This window comes from Biomphalaria glabrata, chromosome 7, assembly GCF_947242115.1.
Source record: "Biomphalaria glabrata chromosome 7, xgBioGlab47.1, whole genome shotgun sequence".
Classification (NCBI taxonomy): Eukaryota; Metazoa; Mollusca; class Gastropoda; family Planorbidae; genus Biomphalaria; species Biomphalaria glabrata.
Genome location: NC_074717.1, coordinates 21,583,548 through 21,609,879, shown reverse-complemented (window position 1 = coordinate 21,609,879; position 26,332 = coordinate 21,583,548). Strand labels below are relative to the sequence as shown.

The 26,332-nt window shown below is 37.9% G+C and overlaps 2 protein-coding genes and 1 non-coding gene across 3 annotated transcripts; 2 read left to right on the top strand and 1 right to left on the bottom strand.

Annotated features, from left to right (window-relative positions):
- The first annotated feature begins 321 nt into the window (after window positions 1-321).
- LOC129927114 (golgin subfamily A member 6-like protein 1) lies at window positions 322-1,353 on the top strand. The gene has a single exon (XM_056034336.1). It carries the CDS (start codon window positions 322-324, stop codon window positions 1,351-1,353), a length of 1,032 nt encoding a protein of 343 aa, XP_055890311.1.
- Window positions 1,354-11,036: 9,683 nt separating this feature from the next.
- Window positions 11,037-11,118, top strand: Trnas-gcu (transfer RNA serine (anticodon GCU)). Its single transcript has one exon. It is a non-coding gene; the product is annotated as a tRNA-Ser (tRNA).
- Window positions 11,119-24,421: 13,303 nt separating this feature from the next.
- LOC129927113 (nipped-B-like protein B) lies at window positions 24,422-26,332 on the bottom strand. The gene is made up of 2 exons (XM_056034335.1): window positions 26,257-26,332; window positions 24,422-25,326 (listed from the first exon to the last, which is right to left on the bottom strand). The coding sequence occupies exons 1-2, from the start codon at window positions 26,330-26,332 to the stop codon at window positions 24,422-24,424; spliced, it is 981 nt and encodes a 326-aa protein (XP_055890310.1).

Here is a 26,332-nt window from a genome sequence, read left to right as displayed (position 1 = left end):
AAACGTGAATAGATCCACCACTGGACATTACAGTGTGATTCAAACGTGAATAGATCCACCACTGGACATTACAGTGTGATTCCAATGTCTAGGGGTGGGAGAGAAGCAGACGACTGGAACGATGTGGCAAAGTAGGGAATGAAAAAAAAGGGAATTTGAAGGGAACAGGAAAGTGAGGCACGGGAACAGGAAGGTGTACTTTAAGAACAGAGTGGTGCACTAAGGGAACAGGATGGTGTGAGTTGGGAACAGAGTGGTGCACTAAGGGAACAGGAAGGTGTACTTTGGGAACAGAGTGGTGCACTACGGGAACAGGAAGGTATGCTTTGGGAACAGAGTGGTGCACTAAGGGAACAGGAAGGTGTACTTTGGGAACAGAGTGGTGCACTACGAGAACAGGAAGGTGTACTTTGGGGACAGAGTGGTGCACTACGAGAACAGGAAGGTGTACTTTGGGGACAGAGTGGTGCACTAAGGGAACAGGAAGGTGTGCTTTGGGGACAGAGTGGTGCACTACTGGAACAGGAAAGTGTGCTAGGGGAACAGGAAGTTATGCTACAGAAAGCGGAAGGTGTGCTATGGGCTATGGAAACAGGAAGGTGTGCTATGGGCTATGGAAACAGGAAGGTGTGCTACAGAAAGCGGAAGGTGTGCTATGGGCTATGGAAACAGGAAGGTGTGCTACAGAAAGCGGAAGGTGTGCTATGGGCTATGGAAACAGGAAGGTGTGCTATGGGCTATGGAAACAGGAAGGTGTGCTACAGAAAGCGGAAGGTGTGCTATGGGCTATGGAAACAGGAAGGTGTGCTATGGGCTATGGAAACAGGAAGTTATGCTACAGAAAGCGGAAGGTGTGCTATGGGCTATGGAAACAGGAAGATGTGCTACATACAGCGGAAGGTGTGCTTCAGACAGCGGAAGGTGTGCTATGGGCTATGGGAACAGGAAGGTGTGCTACAGGAACAGGAAGGTGTGCTACAGACAGCGGAAGGTGTGCTATGGGCTATGGAAACAGGAAGGTGTGCTATGGGCTACGGAAACAAGAAGATGTGCTACAGAAAGCGGAAGGTGTGCTATGGGCTATGGAAACAAGAAGATGTGCTACAGAAAGCGGAAGGTGTGCTATGGGCTATGGGAACAGGAAGGTGTGCTACAGGAACAGGAAGGTGTGCTACAGACAGCGGAAGGTGTGCTATGGGCTATGGGAACAGGAAGGTGTGCTACAGGAACAGGAAGGTGTGCTACAGACAGCGGAAGGTGTGCTATGGGCTATGGGAACAGGAAGGTGACACGCTTGTGTTAAATTGGTTTCAGAGTGAATTTAAAAAAAAATTAACACAGGAAACTAAATAAGGTAACGTAACATTCCAAGACACCTCTGACCTGAACAACTGTGTGATTGAGCTGGTTCTCCGTGTTCCCAAATACAGGTACGCATGTATCTCACTGATTTCCTTTCAAATGTTCTAGTTCTTCACGTGTAGATTGGTGACTCCGACAAAGTTGCATCAGCTGTCCAATCAACAGCCATAAACTCTACGGAGAACTGTCTGATCTGGAAATCACTGCGCGGTTCATCTCACATATAGAATTACTGATCTGAACCCTCCGGCATGTCAAATGAGAACGAAAAAGAATAAGAAAGAAGCGGTCCAACACCCACATTCCAACTCTAATTGAAAGTATGAAATAATGTCTCATGCATTTCATTGAGAATTGTTTTCTCGTGTTCCCCAAAGTCTCCACTTCATGTTACAAACTAAACTCTCATGTTATTCAAACTCTCAACTTTGTGTTACAAACTAAACTCTCATGTTCCTCAAACTCTCCACTTCATGTTACAAACTAAACTCTCATGTTCCTCAAACTCTCCACGTCATGCTACAAACTAAACTCTCGTGTTCCTCAAACTCTCCACTTCATGCTACAAACTAAACTCTCATGTTCCTCAAACTCTCCACGTCATGCTACAAACTAAACTCTCGTGTTCCTCAAACTCTCCACTTCATGCTACAAACTAAACTCTCATGTTCCTCAAAGTCTCCACTTCATGCTACAAACTAAACTCTCATGTTCCTCAAACTCTCCACGTCATGCTACAAACTAAACTCTCATGTTCCTCAAAGTCTCCACTTCATGCTACAAACTAAACTCTCATGTTCCTCAAAGTCTCCACTTCATGCTACAAACTAAACTCTCATGTTCCTCAAACTCTCCACGTCATGCTACAAACTAAACTCTCATGTTCCTCAAACTCTCCACGTCATGCTACAAACTAAACTCTATTCCAGCAGTTCATTTAACTGTTTTTTGTTTTGTTTTTTTAACGGTCAAGTTTTTCTTGGACATCTTCCAGGTAAACATAAACTTGATCATTTTAGAACTCTGCTCTTTACTTTAGAATTGCTCATTCGAGAGAATTTTAGGATAAATTTGTCATAAGAAAATAGTAATAAAATAGATACAAAGATGTTTTAAACATACAGGCGAGATCAAAGACATTCTTTAATGTTCATTTGTTCAATTGTTTGTTCATTGAATGAGGGCTCTTAAGTTTTCATTCCTACATAAAGTCACGTGATGTCCAAGTTGCTCAATGTGTTGGCATTTAACATTAGCTCCATGAAAGACTTCGGTCCAGCCTGCTGGTTGATGGTATTGAGATCTCCTTGACGTAATATTATTGGATTGATCTCTGCCAGGTTTGAGAACAACTCAATGGGGGCGGAGAAAGGTTGTGTGGTGGTTTTAGTTGTAGGAGAAACAATACATGTGGTCTTTTGTATACAGGTGGTCATTTGTGTATAGGTGGTCTTTTGTATACAGGTGGTCATTTGTATACAGGTGGTCATTTGTATACAGGTGGTCTTTTGTGTATAGGTGGTCTTTTGTGTATAGGTGGTCTTTTGTGTATAGTTGGTCTTTTGTGTATAGGTGGTCTTTAGTATACAGGTGGTCTTTTGTGTATAGGTGGTCTTTTGTGTATAGTTGGTCTTTTGTGTATAGTTGGTCTTTTGTGTATAGGTGGTCTTTTGTATACAGGTGGTCATTTGTGTATAGGTGGTCTTTTGTATACAGGTGGTCATTTGTATACAGGTGGTCATTTGTATACAGGTGGTCTTTTGTGTATAGGTGGTCTTTTGTGTATAGGTGGTCTTTTGTGTATAGGTGGTCTTTTGTGTATAGGTGGTCTTTTGTGTATAGTTGGTCTTTTGTGTATAGGTGGTCTTTTGTATACAGGTGGTCATTTGTGTATAGGTGGTCTTTTGTATACAGGTGGTCATTTGTATACAGGTGGTCATTTGTATACAGGTGGTCTTTTGTGTATAGGTGGTCTTTTGTGTATAGGTGGTCTTTTGTGTATAGGTGGTCTTTAGTATACAGGTGGTATTTTGTATACAGGTGGTCATTTGTGTATAGGTGGTCTTTTGTATACAGGTGGTCATTTGTATACAGGTGGTCATTTGTATACAGGTGGTCATTTGTATACAGGTGGTCTATTGTGTATAGGTGGTCTTTTGTGTATAGTTGGTCTTTTGTGTATAGGTGGTCTTTTATATACAGGTTGTCTTTTATGTATAGTTGATCTTTTGTATACAGGTGGTCATTTGTATACAGGTGGTCATTTGTATACAGGTGGTCTTTTGTGTATAGGTGGTCTTTTGTGTATAGGTGGTCTTTTATATACAGGTTGTCTTTTATGTATAGTTGATCTTTGGTGTATAGGTGGTCTTTTGTGTATAGGTGGTCTTTTGTGTATAGGTGGTCTTTTGTGTATAGGTGGTCTTTTGTGTATATGTGGTCTTTTGTGTATAGGTGGTCTTTTGTGTATAGGTGGTTTTTTGTATATTGGTGGTCTTTTGTGTATAAGTGGTCATTTTCTATGCAAGTGTTATTTTTAAATAGTTTTCTTTTCTTTATTTTTGTTCCTCTAAGTTGTATAGGTTGCCTTTTTATGCGGATAGTCTTTTTTTTATTGGTGGTCTTTTTTATTTTTGGTCTTTTTTATGGTTGGTCTTTTTTAAATAGGGGCCTATAAAATTCATATGTTTTTTTTTATACAGATAATTATTTTTGTACATTGTTGATTGTTTCTTTCGTATTTTGAGATATAAAGTTAGTTTTTAATGGTTTTATACAATACATTGGGCTATTTTTGATATTTATTTTAGAATGAAGATCTAGTTTGATAACATCCAAATATCGAATGTGGGGACGACTAGTTTTTCTTAAGCGTGTGTCACGAGTTGACCATTAAAAAAAGGATAACTTTCGGGAAACGATTGTCATCCATCCTGCGGACTTGAACAACTCAGCTCTGAGAATTGTAAGGATGCTAGAAAGGCCAGTTAGAGCTAGTATCTCAGTGTTTCACTCTTTCTTTCTTGCCTTTTCTTTTCAGAATACTTCGGAGGCAGCGCAAAAATGGCTGGCTCTTCTACCACCAAAGCGTATGTCACCTTAACCTGCGTTATATGTGGACGGGAGGGTCCCGTCAGAATAGTCCAAAATCACATACGAAAAAACATAATTTTTCTACGAGATGAACCATAGTCTTTCTACGAGATGAACCATAGTCTTTCTACGAGATGAACCATAGTCTTTCTACGACATGAACCATAGGCTTTCTACGAGATGAACCATAGTCTTTCTACGAGATGAACCATAGTCTTTCTACGAGATAAACCATAGTCTTTCTACGAGATGAACCATAATCTTTCTACGAGATGAACCATAGTCTTTCTACGAGATAAACCATAATCTTTCTACGAGTCTTTCTATGACTGTAGGAAGTTAACAACCGGAAGGATTGAAAAAAAAAGTATATCATAGACTTCAAACATGTACTTTGTACATGCTATTTGAAATCATTTGGGCTTCAGATTTCAATTTCGCGATGGTCCCTGGCACAATTCCTGCCCGTCCCTCCATCTCCTGGCGACTTGCAGGAGGCAGGAGGTTTGACAAAATCTTCATACCTGTAAAAAATTCTGAGACTTAAAAGTAAATTCAAGCCTAGCATCTAGTTTTGGAAGTTTCTGGTGAGCAGTTAAAAACCATTTGCGTTGAGAATATTTTTTTGCCTATAAAATGACTTGCGAAGTTTTACAGTCTTGAGCTCCAGTGAAATGTTATAGCCGTGGAGAGGGTAGGGGGCGAGAAGAGTCAGAACTAACAAATGTTTACGGCAGTCTTTTTTGGACGGGCATCAATTTGAAAGGAAATTTACGAGCCAGCCATCCCGCGCATGCGCAGCTCTTGCAGACTTGTCATTGTAAACAGTTTACGCATTACCCGTTCAGCCTGAACAACTCCAGTGTGACCATACGACCACATCGCGTGCAATTATTGCCGCGCAGGCGCGCAATCAAACTTCCGTTTACGAGCCTCGAACGGGCTCGCCTGCACGTGACAAGAGAAGAGCCTGTTGGCTGGTTAGTGTGTTAAAAATACATTCTTGCTTTTGATGAAATCTAGGCCTACTTTTATCACGTGATATTATAATAATTAAAGAAAATAAAATTAACCCTATATTCTGAAAACAAATATTACATTGAAATTTTAATTTGATTTAATAATAAATGAATAGTAAACACTTAATCTATATATTCAATTGGATACCCCGGTAGTTCTAGTATTTATTACAAAGCTTATATCAGCTCACTCTGTCTGTCAGTCTGTCTGGTAAAATGTTTGTCCTCGTTATTTCTCCCACACCCAATCTCGGATCAAGTTAAAATGTTGCACACAATTTTTGTACCTGACAAAACAAGAATCAAATAAATAAAATAAAATAAAAATTAGTTAATTAACTATTGGTAATTAACTATTTTGTCTAGTATTGAACAAGGGAAAGAAATTTTACTTGACATATTTGGTGGTGTAAGTTGAATTATTCCCCTTGAGGAGGCTTCAGCCCTCATTTCGAATTAAAGTCGTGCACTATTTAAACTGCATTTAAAAAGCGATCACGGTAACATTCAACCAGATGCCCACCTTCCGACCCCCCTTTTTGTCTTTACAGGTCCAGAGACAAGTGAAAGGATCAAAGCGTAGTGAGAACGCTAAAAGCATGGAAATGCGCTAAACAAAAACAATTGGTAAAAATATTTCTATTTATGGTATTCTAGATCTATTTAACATTGACTGATCTAAGCTAAGTCATACAATGAAACTTAATCAAATATTTTTTTAAAAGTATTTTGTTTTGTTTTTCTTCTTTCTTTCATTTATTTTATCTTATACCTTACACACGCTCCTTCCACAGAGAAGATAAGTACAAATAGCCAGTGTAAAAGCTATGCATTCTGCACATTGTTGGATAGTTTTGACATGGGCTGATACCCACAAGATGGAAGAATTAAAATTTGCTATAACTCTAGGTTTCACATTTGAAGACCGCATCGCAAAGACCTTCCTTCAGGGAACAGTACCAGGAAAAAGAAGAAGAGGCAGACAGAGAAGGCGATGGAGGGATAACATAAAAGAATGTACGGGCCTACCACTGAAAGAGGTTCTAACTAGGGCAAAAGACTGAGAGGAATGGAGAAAGAAGGTCGACAAATCTTACATGGTGCCCCAACGATCCAACAGACTAAGGGATAGGTAAAGGTAAAAAAAAAGAATCAAGAAACATTTAACAAGTTAACTATTTAAAAGAAGCTTTGTTTACAAGGTCTGAAGCCTACAAAACGTCGTTGCGTCTAATATCAATAGAGCCGCCACTTTACGTCAAGTTCATTGGATGGATGTTTGTTTCTGAAATTCACTTTTTTTGTTGTTCAAGATACAAATCTATTGTCGGACTAGATCTAGAGAGGATACAGGGCTGAGGGGATAAAGAACTGCCAAATTTATAGCTCTAGTTCTTCTCTTATTTGAATACGTCAACATAAATAAAAGGCTATTCGTTTCACGAATAAGACGAGTTATTTCCCTCTCGTCCACCCTCCAGAGGTATCGCCTGTATCTACAGGGTGCCATAACTATCACGAGGGAGGACTTGGGCGCCGGACGAGACGTAGCGGAAGTGGCGGAAGTGGCGGTCAGTTATTTGCCGTTATTACCTTTCATGTTCCTCACCCCTTTCCCTGCGAGGATTGTGAGCTTATAACGACCCCCATCGTGGGGGACGGTCCGAAGATTTGGTCGCGAGAAAGTGACCCGTCATAAAGTGTTCCCATCATCTCGGTCAGTGGGAGTACTATCACACCATGGCAGCTCATTTTGTAGTGACCGCGGGGCGCCACGCCGGCTGATCAGTTGAGTTCGACCACTGTAAAATTTGTCACGAGAAAATTATTTTTAAGAAAAAAATAAAAGGCTGGGGTGAATGAGAATAGGATCGAATCACAGAATTCACTTAATCTCTTGAATAAAATAACATAAGAAGCTACCATGACAAAGATGTTTGGTGGTGGTAGCCTTTTTTGGAACAGTACTGCCAGAAAACGGCAAGAAAAAGGTCACTATCAATCTATTGAAGATATGACGGAAACGGAAATGACAAAATCATAAACACAGAATACTTTTTTTTTTCTTTTTGCATTCGAGGTGATGAGGAACCAAAGAATCTCATAAGTTATATTTTTTGAAACCCCAACTTTTTTCCAATGTTTGACCCTAAGTATTTCAATGAGTCAACTTCTTCCAATGTATGACCCTAAGTATTTCAATGAGTCAACTTCTTCCAATGTTTGACCCTAAGTATTTCAATGAGTCAACTTCTTCCAATGTTTGACCCTAAGTATTTCAATGAGTCAACTTCTTCCAATGTTTGACCCTAAGTATTTCAATGAGTCAACTTCTTCCAATGTTTGACCCTAAGTATTTCAATGAGTCAACTTCTTCCAATGTTTGACCCTAAGTATTTCAATGAGTCAACTTCTTCCAATGTTTGACCCTAAGTATTTCAATGAGTCAACTTCTTCCAATGTTTGACCCTAAGTATTTCAATGAGTCAACTTCTTCCAATGTTTGACCCTTAGTATTTCAATGAGTCAACTTCTTCCAATGTTTGATCCTAAGTATTTCAATGAGTCAACTTCTTCCAATGTTTGACCCTAAGTATTTCAATGAGTCAACTTCTTCCAATGTTTGACCCTAAGTATTTCAATGAGTCAACTTCTTCCAATGTTTGACCCTAAGTATTTCAATGAGTCAACGTTTTCTAATGTTTGACCCTAAGTATTTCAATGAGTCAACTTCTTCTACTGTTTGACTTAAAGTATTTCAATGAGTCAACTTCTTCTAATGTTTGACCCTAAATATTTCAATGAGTCAACTTCCTCTAATGTTTGACCCTAAATATTTCAATGAGTCAACTTCTTCTAATGTTTGACCCTAAGTATTTCAATGAGTCAACGTTTTCTAATGTTTGACCCTAAGTATTTCAATGAGTCAACTTCTTCTACTGTTTGACTTAAAGTATTTCAATGAGTCAACTTCTTCTAATGTTTGACCCTAAGTATTTCAATGAGTCAACTTCTTCTACTGTTTGACTTAAAGTATTTTAATGAGTCAACTTTTTCTAATGTTTGACCCTAAGTATTTCAATGAGTCAACTTCTTCCAATGTTTGACTTAAAGTATTTCAATGAGTCAACTTCTTCCAATGTATGACCCTAAGTATTTCAATGAGTCAACTTCTTCCAATGTTTGACCCTAAGTATTTTAATGAGTCAACTTCTTCTAATGTTTGACCCTAAGTATTTCAATGAGTCAACGTTTTCTAATATTGACCCTAAGTATTTCAATGAGTCAACTTCTTCTACTGTTTGACTTAAAGTATTTCAATGAGTCAACTTCTTCTAATGTTTGACCCTAAGTATTTCAATGAGTCAACTTCTTCTAATGTTTGACCCTAAGTATTTCAATGAGTCAACTTCTTCTACTGTTTGACTTAAAGTATTTCAATGAGTCAACTTCTTCAAATGTTTGACCCTAAGTATTTCAATGAGTCAACTTCTTCTACTGTTTGACTTAAAGTATTTTAATGAGTCAACTTCTTCTAATGTTTGACCCTAAGTATTTCAATGAGTCAACTTCTTCCAATGTTTGACTTAAAGTATTTTAATGAGTCAACTTCTTCTAATGTTTGACCCTAAGTATTTTAATGAGTCAACTTCTTCTAATGTTTGACCCTAAGTATTTTAATGAGTTAACTTCTTCTAATGTTTGACCCTAAGTATTTCAATGAGTCAACGTTTTCTAATGTTTGACCCAAAGTATTTCAATGAGTCAACTTCTTCTACTGTTTGACTTAAAGTATTTTAATGAGTCAACTTCTTCTAATGTTTGACCCTAAGTATTTCAATGAGTCAACTTCTTCTACTGTTTGACTTAAAGTATTTTAATGAGTCAACTTCTTCTAATGTTTGACCCTAAGTATTTCAATGAGTCAACTTCTTCTACTGTATGCAACATCTCATACTATGTCCACCATAAATTATTATTTTGCTCTTTTCGTCACTGATTTCCATGCCAACTGCTCTAGCTTCAATATCCAGTTTTGAAGTAAGATCTTGGAACTGGTTTGTATTTTCTCCAACGAGCTCTATATCATCGGCAAACCTGAAGTTGGAACTTGGCCGCCCGATTATGGTCAAGCTAGGAGTAAATCTTTCTAGAGTTTCCATCATGATATACTTCAGAAATATGTTAAAAAGAACTGCAGAATGCATCTTTGCCGCACTCCAATGGATGTCCAAAAACATTATCTTTGTCAGTAGCGTTCCATTTGAATGCCCAAGCATTTGGGATAAGTCTCCAGTTGTTTCTTTCAGGTGCTTTTTGCTGCTAGGTGCTCTCAGGTGTGTGTGTGTTTGAGCGTAGACGTGCTAAAGGTGTCCTCCTATATGGTAAGCTCCTGTGACGTATTTTTCGACCCTACAGCTCGAGTGGGACAACCAGTCGCTCATTGTGACGTCTCGTTTGAAGGGGATGCAGAAAGACAATCATAGGCAAGATCAAAGCTGATCAAAATACTTGGCCTTAGGTGACAACACATAAAAATAGAACATTGTATTAGCCATGGGCGTAGCGGGGGGAGGTTCGGGGTTCAGCCCTCCCCCGAAAAAAATCTCGATTCACTGGGAGGGGGGAGGGATTTCGCGACCGTTGTTTTAATTTTTGTTTTAGTGGAGGGAAGTTTTTAATGTTAAACCATCAACTATCAAATATTAACAACAACAACAAAATTAAATAAACTCGGATGAGACCTGATCTCTAGCAATTAGAAATACTGAAATAATAGCGACAAAAATGTTAATGTAAACAAATAAGACGCGACGAGAATATATAATCTTAACAATATGTTACTATCCAGTGAACGATTTCTCTGTGGACAATTGGTCGGTGAACGAATTGTCAGTGAACGATTTGTCGTGTGAACGATTTGTCGTGAACCAACTGTCGGTGAACAAGTAGTCGAGTGAACGAGTAGTCGGGTGAACGAAAAGCCGTGAACGATTTGTCGGTGAACGAAATGTCAGTGAACGAATTGTCGTGTCCCCACTGGCCATTTAGGTGTTCCATAAGGAACCCTGGCTGACAATAACAGTTAAATTGTGATAGATTTTGTAAAAAAAAAATATTCCTCCCCATACTTCAAACCGCGCCCCTCGTCCTCATGTCTCCGCCTCTGCTTGCTGTTATCAATGGCTGTCAGTACTGAGTGAGTGCTGTTCAGTACTGTCTCTGGAAGCTCATCTCTCCATCTGAACATAAACAGAAATCTTTCTACTTTAAACAAACAAAGTCTCAGCGGTTCTCAAATTAATACAAACAATGTGCTGTGATTCTCATTTTGTATAATTTCTCTCTCTCTCTCTATCTCTCTCTCTCTCTCTCTATCTATCTATCTATCTTTGTCATCAGTTTGTCCATTATTTTTTCCCCCATAAATTGGCCTACAAAATGATATAAAACTAGGCCTATAACCGGGCAGACTGAACAAGACACGATGTCAGGGAAGAGACAAAACATGAAGTCCAACGTTTATTGTGAAAAACAGGCTAGGCAAGTTTGATGTCGCTTGACGAGGTGGCCGAGTGGTTAAGGCGATGGACTGCTAATCCATTGGGGTTTCCCCGCGTGGGTTCGAATCCCATCCTCGTCGATCTTTTTTTCATATGAATAACTTTTTTTTTACAATACCTCTATTCAAGTCACTCCTTCGTGGAGGAGCCTTGGTGGATGGGCGAAAGCTGATCTCAAAAACAGCTCGAACGATTTTCCTAGAAATTTAACATTTTATGTAGCCTATATCCCTGAGAAAAGAATAACTAGCTCGTTGGCCACATGAGGGAAACCAGAGTTTGACCGTTATAATTTCTCAAAGTAAAAAAAAAAAGTAAATCTGGCTAGAGAACTAGATCTAGGTCTACATCCTACATAGGTTTTAAGAGGACTATCGCGTTCTTGACAGTACTATCACGTTCGGGAATTTCCGAATGTAAGGCTTTATTGATTCAAGAGCAGTGGCGTAGCAAGGTAAGCGTGGGCCCGGGCTCAAGAGAATGTAGGTGGGCCCCCACTCCGTACTCCCAGTAAAAGGAATCTAACGTGTGACAATACATAGAGTAATCTGAATACATCGGTATGCTCGGTATATTTACTAAAAGACATTCCAATGTAAGTAGTGAACATTTTTTTTAAAGTAATAATGTCCTTACGTTTGATTTAGTTAGGACTCATGTAATAGTGTCTTAAAAGTCAACAATTGTACAACTTCTTAAGAGAACTAAACGACCTGAAGGTGTTTGAAATGAAAAAAGAAATGTTTGATGAACTCTGTTTCCCATTACAGATTTACATTCCCAAAGCACATTGAGATACAAACTAGTATCTAGTTCTACCTTCATTAGTTAATAGTAAACAGTAATAATAAACAGTAAACAATAAACAGTAATATTTAGTTACTAACATTTTTCTAGTCTTATAAGTAGCAAAGTCAGAAACCAATGATTCAAAGTGAAGCCAACACCGTGTAAACCTTTACACCAAAATTCACCAACGTCTTTTCTATCTTAGAAAGCTAAGGAAGTTTAACATCCACAAAACAAGAATTAAACTTTTAATACAGCAACCATCAGCAGTCTAATTAACTTTGCCATCACCTGCTGGTATGGTAATACTTCACTTGCACAAAGACTAAATAGATTAATTAAAAAAGCATCGTATATCACTCGAACACAGCTACCATCTCTTAAAGAGCTTTTTCATGAAAGATGCCTTTCCGAAACACTCACGATTCTTAAAGACAACCTGCACCCATTAAACCACTGTTACATAAGATCTGAACGAAGTGGTCGTCTCCTTTCCATTAGGACTAAAACTGAAAGATTTTAAAATTCCTTCGTCCCACTTTCGGTCAGAGTGTTACAAGATCATCTGTCGTCATCGAGAAGTTCATAGAAGTCTAATTCATAAAGCGCTGGTTATGAGTGTATATGTGTTTCGTGTGTGAATGTTGTTCGTATTTGCATCTATAATGTTATTGTTACAGTAGTTACACTGGAGTTGACAGTTGTAGTCAAACTGAATTTCCATTTCATTGGATCAATAAAAATTATTTTATCTTATCTTATTTTAAATAAACCCTGACCTGAGGATTGTGTATAGATGTAATGGTGTTAACTTTCTTTAAGAACTATGAACCAAGTTTCAACCATATACTAAGCATTGGTCAGAGAGAGAGAGAGAGAGAGAGAGAGAGAGAGAGAGATACGATTCCATGATCAATCTAGATATCTCTCTATCTTCTAGATCCTTGTTACCAACCTGCTTTCCAATTTAGAAGCGTAGTGGGGAGGGGGGGGCAAGGGGGCATGATACCCCAAGCGTCACCCTCTGGGGGGTGACATACGCAGAAAGGCGCCAAAAAAATAAATTATTGTTGATATTTAAGTTTAGTAATACATTTTATGACTATTTATATTATTTTCTTAAATACTTTGTATTTATAAGCCTAGATTTCTATGTGATGTACATGGAAACTGGGGGTGGGAGGGAGTGCCAATGAAGTAACTTGCCTCTGCCCCCATTTGGATTCGCCATTTATTGCAATAGCATTAACATATTCAACTTTAACGATTCCTAAGTAACAAACTAATGCTTCTTTTGTTTGTTCAATATTTAATGCTATTTTTATTTTGAATTATCTTCTTTACTTTAGATTTTATCTAATTTTAAAATCATTTATATCAACTCACTCTGTCTGTCTATCTGGTAAAAAGTTGATCAAGTTGAAACTTCTCATAAGTGTTCATTGACATAAACAAGACATGAATCAATAAAAAAAGGAACCAATTAGACAATTAATTACTGATTATTAATTATTATTTTTAGTTTAATAGCAACAAGGTAAACTAATCCTTCAGTATTCACAGAGACGGCTAAATTTGTTGGGTTTAGTCCCCTTCAATAATTGTTAACGCTATTTCTGCCTCAGCATTCTCCGATCAATTTGATACTTTAAACAATTATTTATTGTACATAAAAAACATGAATCAATTAACAAAAATATTCAACTTGTTGTGAGTGAATATGTTACTTTGATATTTTGGTATGATAGTTATATCCCATTGTTTATGTACTCCCAGATTACGAATGTGAATAGTCTTGCACGTGTTATGAACTGAATGGTTTAGTCTTCCTTGAATGTGCGCGAGAGTGTGTTAGTGAGTGAGGTCTTGTTCCCGGTCCAGGAAGGTCGGACGTTCGCTTCCTGGACTGGTGTTTGTGTATATATTCTTCTTATGTATATATTAATATTTTTGTGCTTTATTAAATATTAAAGTATTATTGTTATTCACGGATAGCTAGAGTTGAAGTGTGTTTAGTAATAATTGTTCTCAATAGTAAATATATAATTAAAATATAATAATTGTTCACCTCAAGTAATTCTTCATTAGTTTGAGGCGCGAGAAGCTTCTTTCACCAGATTACACAATTACGGCTAATGCATAATACCGTTTTTATTTATCGCGCGTAGGATTGTCGTTTTCCATATTGAATGACACCCCAAAATGACAATTTTTGTCAATATTGTTATAAACCTGGTGGTGGCACAAATGGGGTAGTGGTGTGTGTGTAGTCAGCCGACGCAAATCGCCCCAGGCCAGCGCTAGACGAGCGGTCAACCGTGACCAGTTACCACGGTCAGCCGAGACGAGTGTCAACATGAAGGTTCGAGTAGGATCGTCGTCGTGAACAGAGCTCAGGAGCGTCACGAGACTTGTAGTCATCTGACCACCTAGAAACGTCGAGCGGCGTTCTGTCCGGTTCGAGAAGGCCAGTAGGGACCCTATATAAGAGCGGAGGTGTCGCAGTCAAGACGGTTCAGAAAGGAGGTTCACGACAAGAGTTCAGAACACGGTCGACTACAGCACAGTTCAGCGGTGTGGTTCTGTACGGAGCATTACGACGGTTCAGTGCTGAGTACTATCAAGTACAGTTGAGACGAACGGCGTCTTGATCTTGGTCTGTGATCGAGTCCGACACAACGAGCCTAGTGTGTGAAGTCAGTCCTGAACTGTTGAACCCAGTGCAAGCCCGGAACGAGACGGAGAGGCCAGTGCAAGAGTTGATACGGCGGTACGGTGTTATCGGAGAGATATTTGTACAGTGTACGTGTTACGTGCTGCCAATTGTACAGTATTGGCTGTTATTTATTCAACTATTAAAGTGTTACGTTACTTTGGAGCCCTGAGTTGTCAAGTTCTTTAAGTTGGTGGTGTATGGTGCAGTTTGCAGAGAGCCTGGATAGCGAGATTCGTAACAATATATTTCCGTATATTTTAAGGACTTTTTCGTATATTTTGTAATTTCGGGAGATTTCCAGGAGCTCCTGGTAAATTGATAGGAGGGCACGGGAAATCTGTATTAAGTTATAACATGGTTTAATTTAATAATTTGTACACCTAGAATTAGCGCGGGTCCTATGAAAGTGTGGGTCCTATGAAAGTGCGGGTCCTATGAAAGTGCGGGGCCCACTGCGATCGCAGTTTGCAGTGCCCTAAGGCCGGTCCTGCAAAACAGTTGCGTATGGTACGCCGCCGGTCGACTAGTAGTAATACTTGTAAGTAACGAGCAGAGTTAAGTTAAGCAATTAAAAAAGAACTCGACACTTGTCAATTAATAATTGGTAATTATTTTGTTTGATATCGAATATGGAAAATAACTTGTACATTATTGGTAAATATAGTTTTATTCACGGAGTTCTTCACCTTTAGATAAGCTTTGTTTTGTGTATGTCTGATTTTTAATATGTTGTAATGATTACATTAACATTTTGTACACTTTACAGAAGACAACACAACGTGGTGACTTTCTAGGGCGCAGTCGTCTTGATTGAATGTTTTACAGAATTCTACATTATTTACTCTAGCTGATACAAAAGTTTTGAATTACAACTGTTGGGACAATTCTCTACTTATAAAACACAATTGTTAAGTCCGGCCCTGCATCTGTAACTTTAAAAAAAAATGTAAAGATTACATTGCCCAAAACGTTTCCTGGTCCTCACAACGATGCAGAAATTGTTCAAACTTCATGCTCATTATGTTGTCTATTGTGCTCTGTTGTAGACACATGTACGTACACAATAGTACACACTAGTACACAGTACACATGTAAGTACACAATAGTACACAGTACACATGCACGTACACAATAGTGCACAGTACACATGTACGTACACAATAGTGCACAGTACACATGCACGTACACAACAGTGCACAGTACACATGTACGTACACAATAGTACACAGTACACATGCACGTACACAACAGTACACAGTACACATGTACGTACACAATAGTACACAGTACACATGCACGTACACAATAGTGCACAGTACACATGCACGTACACAATAGTGCACAGTACACATGTACGTACACAATAGTACACAGTACACATGTACGTACACAATAGTACACAGTACACATGCACGTACACAATAGTACACAGTACACATGTACGTACACAATAGTACACAGTACACATGCACGTACACAATAGTACACAGTACACATGTACGTACACAATAGTACACAGTACACATGTACGTACACAATAGTACACAGTACACATGTATCCTACATGTGCTCACACACAATGCCAAACGAAAGCAATGCTTGAAATTAAGTTGACATTGGAATCTTGAAAGTCACTGTTTCTAAGCCCATCAAATGTCCGAGAGACAATGGTCAACGTTTTTGTTGGTGACTAGCTGACTTACTTCAGACTTTTGTTTTTCCAGCTTTATTGAATGCAACTTGAATCGTTGCAATGAATATTTGACGTTTAATGAGGGCAAAATAAACAATACAATAAACATGCCAAAAAAAAGAGAATAGAATGGTATGATGTTAGTATATGTTGATATTATTTTTTTTTTAAATTGAACACACATCTAAAATTAATTTATGTTTCAAAATCAATGAACTGAGATACACATATTTGAATATTAAATAGATAACAATGCAAGTATCAATAAAAGTCATGATTATCAATATGAATCGTAATAATTTTTTTTTACATTATTGTAGTGATTTTATTACAACTAATCAGGAATCTATTCACTATGTTGTCCTTGTTTCAATTACTTCATTTTTTACCTTATCATTCCAGAGTTTAAAGAAGGTAAATGTCAGTAGGTACAATCTATACTGGATTATTGATAACAGACTACTGGAAGGCTTTTAAATCAAATTGCCGAGTATCTAATGTCACTCAACCAATGAGGGCATTACTCTTTATCATAGCTTAAGTTTTATAAAAATTAATTATACATTTGGTGATTACCCTTGTACAACAATGTTTAATTTATAATGAAACCTCATTTATTATAATATTTAATTAGAGTTTCTTTATTATAATATAGTTAGAGTTTATTGTTGGTACTGTACACTGATGATGTGTGCATACGTTGTAGCTTCTCATTTGATCAGGACTATTTTTTGAAATGACTTGTACAGCACACCTTTCATGCTCATCTCACTCTGGTCCAATATCTTTGGTTGATATGTGGGTTAGTGGGTATCTTGGAGGATATGTGGGCTAGTGGGTATCTTGGAGGATATGTGGGCTAGTGGGTATCTTGGAGGATATGTGGGCTAGTGGGTATCTTGGAGGATATGTGGGCTAGTGGGTATCTTGGAGGATATGTGGGCTAGTGGGTATCTTGGAGGATATGTGGGTTAGTGGGTATCTTGGAGTATATGTGGGTTAGTGGGTATTTTGGAGTATATGTGGGTTAGTGGGTATCTTGGAGTATATGTGGGTTAGTGGGTATCTTGGAGTATATGTGGGTTAGTGGGTATCTTGGAGTATATGTGGGTTAGTGGGTATCTTGGAGTATATGTGGGCTAGTGGGTATCTTGGAGTATATGTGGGTTAGTGGGTATCTTGGAGTATATGTGGGTTAGTGGGTATCTTGGAGTATATGTGGGCTAGTGGGTATCTTGGAGGATATGTGGGCTAGTTGGTATCTTGGAGTATATGTGGGTTAGTGGGTATCTTGGAGTATATGTGGGTTAGTGGGTATCTTGGAGTATATGTGGGTTAGTGGGTATCTTGGAGTATATGTGGGTTAGTGGGTATCTTGGAGTATATGTGGGTTAGTGGGTATCTTGGAGTATATGTGGGCTAGTGGGTATCCTGGAGTATATGTGGGTTAGTGGGTATCTTGGAGTATATGTGGGTTAGTGTGTATCTTGGAGTATATGTGGGCTAGTGGGTATCTTGGAGGATATGTGGAGTAGTGGGTATCTTGGAGGATATGTGGAGTAGTTGGTATCTTGGAGGATATGTGGAGTAGTGGGTATCTTGAAGGATATTTCTTTACTGCTAATAGGCTCTCAATAAACACTTTGCGGCTTGAGTCAGGTTTCGAACACAGCTCCCCTGTTGCAATATTTAATAAAATAAAGCATGCTGATGATAGCCTTCCCAACTTTTGTCTTTTTCTGGTCAACTTTCTGATCATTGAAATTGATGATGAATCAGCATTGACAAAAGTAGATGGAGCAGACGTCCTTCTTTCAATGTCCTGAAAAGAAACTCTAGCCAGCGAAGTAGAGCCCAGGACAACATGACCGTGTCAAATGTGCAGGTACAACAAACTCACGATACATTTTATTCTTCTGTAGATGTATCCATTTTTTATTACCACTTTATTTTCCAAAACATACAATGCAAAAAAAAAAAAAAAAAAAATGACTTTCACGTAATCAAAACAACAAATGTAAAAACTTTGTTCAGAAATTGTTCATAGCTTTTGCTTTCATTTGCTTGTCCTTTTAACTTATCGTCAAACCAGGACTGAGGCCAAACAGCATTACAGTGAGCTCATATGGAGTTTAGAGGACTATATATAATCTAAGATTCATTATTCTTTACAAATTGTCTGGAAATGAAATGACCGGGGATGAAGTGACCGGGGATAAAGTAACCGGGGATGAAATGACCGAGGTTGAATTGACCGGGGATGAAGTGACCGGGGATAAAGTAACCGGGGATGAAATGACCGAGGTTGAATTGACCGGGGATGAAATGACCGGTCACCAAGGTAAAATTGCATCAATATTTACACCCTAATGCATGCATGGCCACACCCACATACCTAAACTTGATATATCCACACAATCATCTTAGATATATCTACACAATCATCTTGTACATGGACCAAAGGGCTACAAAACAAGGTGTTGAAGACTTCTGACAACACATTAAGTGACTACCCAAGAACACATACAAATACATCCCAATACAAGCCCGACATTTGCTGTATGTAAATAATTCCAGTCAAATACATTTGCAATTACAAAACCACTGCTGTAGGCTAATGCTAAGAACTACTAACACTAAGAACTACTAACACTAAGAACTACTAACACTAAGAACTACTAATACTAAGAACTACTAATACTAAGAACTACTAACACTAAGAACTACTAACACTAAGAACTACTAATACTAAGAACTACTAACACTAAGAACTACTAATACTAAGAACTACTAACACTAAGAACTACTAATACTAAGAACTACTAATACTAAGAACTACTAACACTAAGAACTACTAACACTAAGAACTACTAACACTAAGAACTACTAACACTAAGAACTACTAATACTAAGAACTACTAACACTAAGAACTACTAACACTAAGAACTACTAATACTAAGAACTACTAACACTAAGAACTACTAACACTAAGAACTACTAACACTAAGAACTACTAACACTAAGAACTACTAACACTAAGAACCTACTAACACTAAGAACTACTAATACTAAGAACTACTAATACTAAGAACTACTAACACTAAGAACTACTAACACTAAGAACTACTAATACTAAGAACTACTAACACTAAGAACTACTAACACTAAGAACTACTAACACTAAGAACTACTAACACTAAGAACTACTAACACTAAGAACTACTAATACTAAGAACTACTAACACTAAGAACTACTAATACTAAGAACTACTAATACTAAGAACTACTAATACTAAGAACTACTAATACTAAGAACTACTAATACTAAGAACTACTAATACTAAGAACTACTAATACTAAGAACTACTAATACTAAGAACTACTAACACTAAGAACTACTAATACTGTAGATTTATTCATTTTTTGTTTCTTTTCTTTTTTTTTTTTAAAGGGAACCTCAGAATTTGCGCTATTCAATGTTGCGTTGTCATCATAGGAATCTTTGGGCCTTAGGCCTCTTTCTCTTTTCTTTGCATCTTTTTTGGGCTTTATCTGCCTCTTTTTTTGGGCCCTCCTGCCTCTTTTGTGGGCTTTTTTTTATTTTTTATTATAAGTTCTCACATTTCACAAATAGTAAAGTATAAAGATTTAAAATTAAACTTTGAAATATGATTAATCCATACTCAATTAGTAATTAAAATAGTGAATCTACATAAATAGTAGGTAGAAAGTTCAAGATTAATGGAAACAAACAAAACTTGATCTGTCTTGTGAAGATTAGTCTTTGGACTTGCTTGTCTTTAAATAAACTTTGAGTCCATGTGATGAATATCTAATGTAATTAATAGTTTAAATATTCCTTTCTAGTTAATATTTCTCATTTTTTGTTTTTTAGATAAGAAAAACAATTTTTTTTCAACTTTGAGGTAATATAATTAATACCTTAAACATATTCCTAGTTGAAAAAAGCAAGGTTATATATTTAAAGACCAATTACTTTAGTAACTAACATAAGATACATTTCCAATCATCTAATAACATTTTTTTTCCTGTGAAATCCTGAGGTAGGGGATTATATCTATTTACCATCAAGGTTTACAGGGGTCTGATAGAGTTATTATGATTGTAATATGTTAACTTTTTTTGCGATAAGTACATTCACTTCTTTCTAGTTTTAAGTTACATAATTTTAACTTTGTAATGACACTCAACAGGAAATGGAATTAATTGACATATAAAATAAAAAGTCTTAATTTATTATGTTAAAAATACAAACAAAAAAAAAATTAAACTGGTTAATCTTTAAAAAAATTGAATAATTAGCAGCTGTGTCGAAATTTTAATTCCTGCCTATCAGGACTATCTCTATAGACCTGGACTATCCCTACAGACCTGGACTATCCCTATAGACCTAATTGTTATTGTCTCCCCCCCTCCTTAACTTTTCCTTTTTGTACAACACATTAAAATGTTCTTAAACAAATTCTCCCCCCCCCTTTCCTGAAATACTATCAACGTACATGAACCTACAAGGGGAAACAAAAAAGGGACGACACACGACCTACCGTACAATGGCATCTGGAACACACGAGTAGGTTTAGCCACCTTTACAATAAACCTGAGGGAAAATAGTTCCTTACATTACAGCTATTCAAGCCGCGGGTACATTTGACGGTCTCACGGGTTAATAGTTTCAAGCAACGTTGGTAACATTTGGAGGGAGCTTTTTAGAATCGATTTCTTATAGTTTTTTTCTAAAGTATTTTTTTTTTCACTCTGGTGTCATCCATAAGTTTTTACGTGGGCCCCAACTGGTCATGAGTCATGGGCCCTAGCGCAATGGGGTCTAATTGCTTATCATTGAAATATTATAAAGTGTACTAGATCTATACATTCGCTTAACCAGGAGTCTTTCTCGGGGAGAAGGGGGCGGTAAAAAAAATTTTTTTACATCGAACAATCGTTCATTTTGAAGAGAAAACCAATCGCTCACTAAGTTGAACAAAGGAGATATTGTCTTTGTAAAAAGTATTTTTAACGTTTTTTTTTGTTTGTTTGTTTCAATTCCAGGATTTCTGACAGTGTTGTAGCACGCAGGTAGGCCAAGTGAAACTGTCAAGATCTAGATCTAGCAGTTTCATGTTCCACTAAAGCACAAAGAGACGTGTAGTTTTACTTCCTGGGGTCAATTAGTTTGGACACACTGGGATGTAGGCAAGGCCATTCCTTATAGAAGGCCTGAACACTGACCTGCAACGTCACAGCCTGTGGGCAGTTTATGACAATAGCGTGTTCCCACGTCATAGGCCTGTACGACGTGGCAACAAGCTACTGGTCTCCATAGCCCGCATGTTGCGACGTCGCAGTTCAGAATGATCCCGTCGCCAAAGCGTGGCGCCTCCGTGGAAACGTCCGCCCTGGGAAGCGGAAAGGCTAAGAACGAGAGCAAACATGGCTCCCAGTGAGCTACTATCCTAGACAATAAACTAAATTTTACTGCAAATACTGATTATATCAGCAAAAAAGGGCAGCAAAGATTACGACTACTAAGAAAACTGCCCTCGTTTAATGTTAGCGAAAAGGCCTTGGCTATGTTTTATCACGCTCACATCTGCAATATTTTAAGTTTCAATATCACTGCCTGGTATGGCAATCTGAGCATTAAAAATAAAAATAAACTTAATAGAATCCTAAATGCTGCTGGCAAAATCATTGGCAAAAAACAAACCCCATTTGGGCAGTTGTTTGAGACAAACATCTATAAAAAAGCTAACAAGATCCTCGAAATAAAGAATCACCCTTTGTGTCAGGACTTTGTGATTTTACCATCACAAAAGAGATACAAGACACCGATAGCAAAGACAAACAGACACAAACACTCTTTTGTTCCCCTGGCAATCAAATCATTAAATAAGAACAATCTGGTATAAACTTTGTCACATGTAAATTATGAGTGAGTCTGGTGTGAATGTACACTTTGGTTTCTTATAGTTATAATGTTTTTTGTTTGGTGTAATACACAAATTGTAAGACAAATTTCCTTACGGATAATAAAGATTATTATTATTATTATTATTATTATGTCTAGTGAGTGTACTTGCACGTAGTGGGGATGTGAGAAAGGCTTGCTAACCAGTCCGAAACCCACTGCGTCGTTTCCAAACGGGGCCATACTATAGGCATATGGAGGCCCCCGTGGGCTCGGCGTCCAGCCTCGCATGGGAGGAGGAACCCATGGCGTTGTCTTAAGGGACCGTGTCTTATGACCAGACGGATGTGCTCTAATCATCTAGCTGCCGGGGGACTCCAGACAGAAGGGTTGGTGAAGAGCCGATTTCTCATCCTGGCCCAGGGATAAAATCCTTTCCCGGGTCACATGGTTCATAAAACAGATGTGGTCATCTCGAACCATAAATGGACATCTCTACGGTCAGTGGTGAAGCCATGTATAACGAACGGTCTCGGTGTAGCCAAACTCTTGTTGGAGAAATGATGTAGGTTCAGTTGAAAACGATACAAGGAATAGATCTGTTATTTAGAAGGACACCCCAGTATAGGAAATAGCGAACAGGAGCTGACTTTAACCACTGCAGTTAGGTGACTGGGAGAATTACATGAATTTCTAGATTTTTTCAGCTCAAAATCATACACCAGGTTGATGTATTACTGACCAATACAATTATATATATATATATAAGGTCTGAAAGTGTTACTTTTTTTTTGTCTTTGTGTTAGTGCATATATCTTTGTGTTAGTGCATATATCTTTGTGTTAGTGCATATATCTTTGTGTTAGTGCATATATCTTTGTGTTAGTGCATATATCTTTGTGTTAGTGCATATATCTTTGTGTTAGTGCATATATCTTTGTGTTAGTGCATATATCTTTGTGTTAGTGCATATATCTTTGTGTTAGTGCATATATCTTTGTGTTAGTGCATATATCTTTGTGTTAGTGCATATATCTTTGTGTTAGTGCATATATCTACTTACAAGTTGAATCTGTGTCTATTTATACATTAAAGTTCTATTCAGTTTTGTTTTAGACGACGCTTCTTCAAGTTTATCTTAAGTTCTACGTTAATCAACATCATAATGCAACTTTCATCAAACTGAAACTAAGTAACAATGAACTTCCTTCTGCGTATTTATAAGGCCTGTTTCTAGCGCGGGATTTATATTGAAAACTACTACCAACACACACACACACTCACACAAAAGTGCAGTTTACCATCCCATAATTTCTATTTTAAACATAGAGCAGATGACATCCAGAGCAGACGTGAGTCTATCCCTCTATCTAGCGATACAGCTAATAATGTTTACATATGACTATATACATCGTTTAGTGTCATTAAGAGAGCTCGTAATGTGAGCAGCCAATGATAGCGAGGGGGAAGGGGGGACGCAGAGACAAACTGTTTGCATTGCAGGCCTGGGGTTTGGTTCCCGATGTTTATGTCGAAGAAATCGCGCGAAAGGCACTCTAAATTGAATCACGCTAAGGCGCTTACTAAATGTCACATAATTATGAAAGGTTATATCAACGTAAACATATGAGGGTATTGATTATGACATAGTCAAATGGTGATTGTTGAGAAGATTATGTCATATGAAATGTCGGAACAGGTCAAACTGTCTATGAGGATGCCTGGTCGAAGGGAACTCACTACAGTGTTAAACTGTGGTCCACGTAAAATGTTGGCCTGACGCCAAAATGATAGAATATATTATTGTTTGTCTGTAAGACTTATTTAGTCAAAGTCACTGCCAAGTCAGAGGTTCTCAAACTTTTTTACCCTGGGACCCCTTTATATAGTCATAACTTGCCCACGGACCCCTAAATGAAAAAGCTACATGTAGGCAATTAGGCATAACATATAAGTAAAAAAAACATCAACAACAACAAAAAAAAAAACAAAAAAACAATAAACATTTTGTTGAAGGAAAGTTTATTGAGATTATAACTTTCTCTCACACACACACCACATTTTCTATCGCCTCCTCATTGTCTCTTTCTTTTAGTTTGTCTTTGATGTCTCTGTCTCTTTTTCTTTAGTGTGTCTCGTTCTCCCCTCCCCCCCCCCCCCCCGATTTTAATTCTCTAAGTCTGACTCTTTGACTCTTTGTCTGACTCTTTGACTATTTGTCTGATTCTTTGACTCTTTGTCTGACTCTTTGACACTTAATCTAATTCTTTGACTCTTTGTCTGACTCTTTGACTCTTTGTCTGATCCTTTGACCCTTTGTCTGACTCTTTGACTCTTTGTCTGACTCTTTGACCCTTTGTCTGATTCTTTGTCTGACTCTTTGACTCTTTGCCTGATTCTTTGACTCTTTGTCTGACTCTTTGGCTCTTTGCCTGATTCTTTGACTCTTTGTCTGACTCTTTGACTCTTTGTCTGACTCTTTGACTCTTTGTCTGACACTTTGACTCTTTGACTCTTTGTCTGACTCTTTGACTCTTTGTCTGACTCTTTGACTCTTTGTTTGACTCTTTGATTCTTTGTCTGACCCTTTGACCCTTTGTCTGACTCTTTGACTCTTTGCCTGATTCTTTGACTCTTTGTCTGACTCTTTGACTCTTTGTCTGACTCTTTGACTCTTTGTCTGACTCTTTGACTCTTTGTCTGATCCTTTGACTCTTTGACTCTTTGTCTGACTCTTTGACTCTTTGTCTGACTCTTTGACTCTTTGACTGATTCTTTGACTCATTATCTGACTGTTTGTTTGATTCTTTGACTCTTTGTTTGACTCTTTGATTCTTTGTCTGACCCTTTGATCCTTTGTCTGACTCTTTAACCTTTTGTCTGATTCTTTCTCTGACTCTTTGACTCTTTGCCTGATTCTTTGACTCTTTGTCTGACTCTTTGACTCTTTGTCTGACTCTTTGACTCTTTGTCTGACTCTTTGACTCTTTGACTGATTCTTTGACTCTTTGTCTGACTCTTTGCCTGATTTTTTGACTCTTTGTCTGACTCTTTGACTCTTTGTCTGACTCTTTGTCTGACTCTTTGTCTGATTTTTTTACTCTTTCTCTGATTCTTTGACTATTAGTCTGTATCTTTGGATCTTTGTCTGACTCTTTGCCTGATTCTTTGACTCTTTATCTGACTATATGACTATTTGTCTGACTCTTTGACTCTTTGTCTGATTCTTTGACTCTTTGCCTGACTCTTTGACTCTTTGTCTGATTCTTTGACTCTTTGTCTGGTTCTTTGACTCTTTGTCTGACTCTTTGACTCTTTGTCTGACTCTTTGACTCTTTGTCTGACTCGTTGTCTGATTCTTAGACTCTTTGTCTGATTCTTTGACTCTTATCTGATTCTTTGATTCTTTGTTTCTTTTATGTTTGTCTCAGTCTCATTTCTCACTTTCTCTTTTTCTGTATCTCTGACTCTCTCTTTCTCTCTCTGACTCACTCTCTGACTCTTTCTCTGACTTTCTCTCTGACTCTCACTCTTACACTCTCTCTGACTCTCACTCTCTCTCTGACACTCTCTCTGACTCTCTCTTTGACTCTTTTTCTGACTATTTCTCTGACTCTCTCTCAGACTCTCTCTTCGGCTCTCTCTCTCTCTCTAACACATACTCACCTAATCTCTCATTCTCTCTCTCATTCTCTCACACACTCTCTCAGTCACTCTCTCATTCTCTAACACACTCTCTTTCTCACTCTCTCTTTTTCTTCTCTCATTCTCTCACACACTCTCTTTCTCACTCTCTCTTTCTCTCTCTCTCTCTCTCATTCTTACTCTCTCTCACTCTTTCCATCTTACTCTCTCTCACTCTTTCCATCTTACTCTCTCTCTCTCTCTCTCTCTCTCTTTCTCTCTATCACTCTCTTATTTCATTAATAAAAATGCACAATAAAACTGACCTCTTCATAATTGTCGGCAAGAGAAGGAAGAGCCGACGGTTTATTCAAAAGGCTTCTGGTTAGAGAGGTGGGGGGGGGGGTAAAAGAGAGGGCGTAAAAGTAAGCCACGAGTGAGAGACAATATTAAGTAAAAAACAAACCCTGAATGATGTCGGGCGCTATAGATGCAGCAGATGATAAGAACCATTTAGCACTTAACCCGTGTCGACGCCACAT

Excerpts from the sequence above, each read along its gene's own strand:
- LOC129927113 (XM_056034335.1), bottom strand. The coding sequence starts at position 26,332 with ATGTGGCGTCGACACGGGTTAAGTGCTAAATGGTTCTTATCATCTGCT. Across the intron at positions 25,327-26,256 it reads AGCGCCCGACATCATTCAGG|GCAAAGAGTCAGACAAAGAT; the intron begins GTTTGTTTTTTA and ends TCAAAGAATCAG.
- LOC129927114 (XM_056034336.1), top strand. The coding sequence starts at position 322 with ATGCTTTGGGAACAGAGTGGTGCACTAAGGGAACAGGAAGGTGTACTT.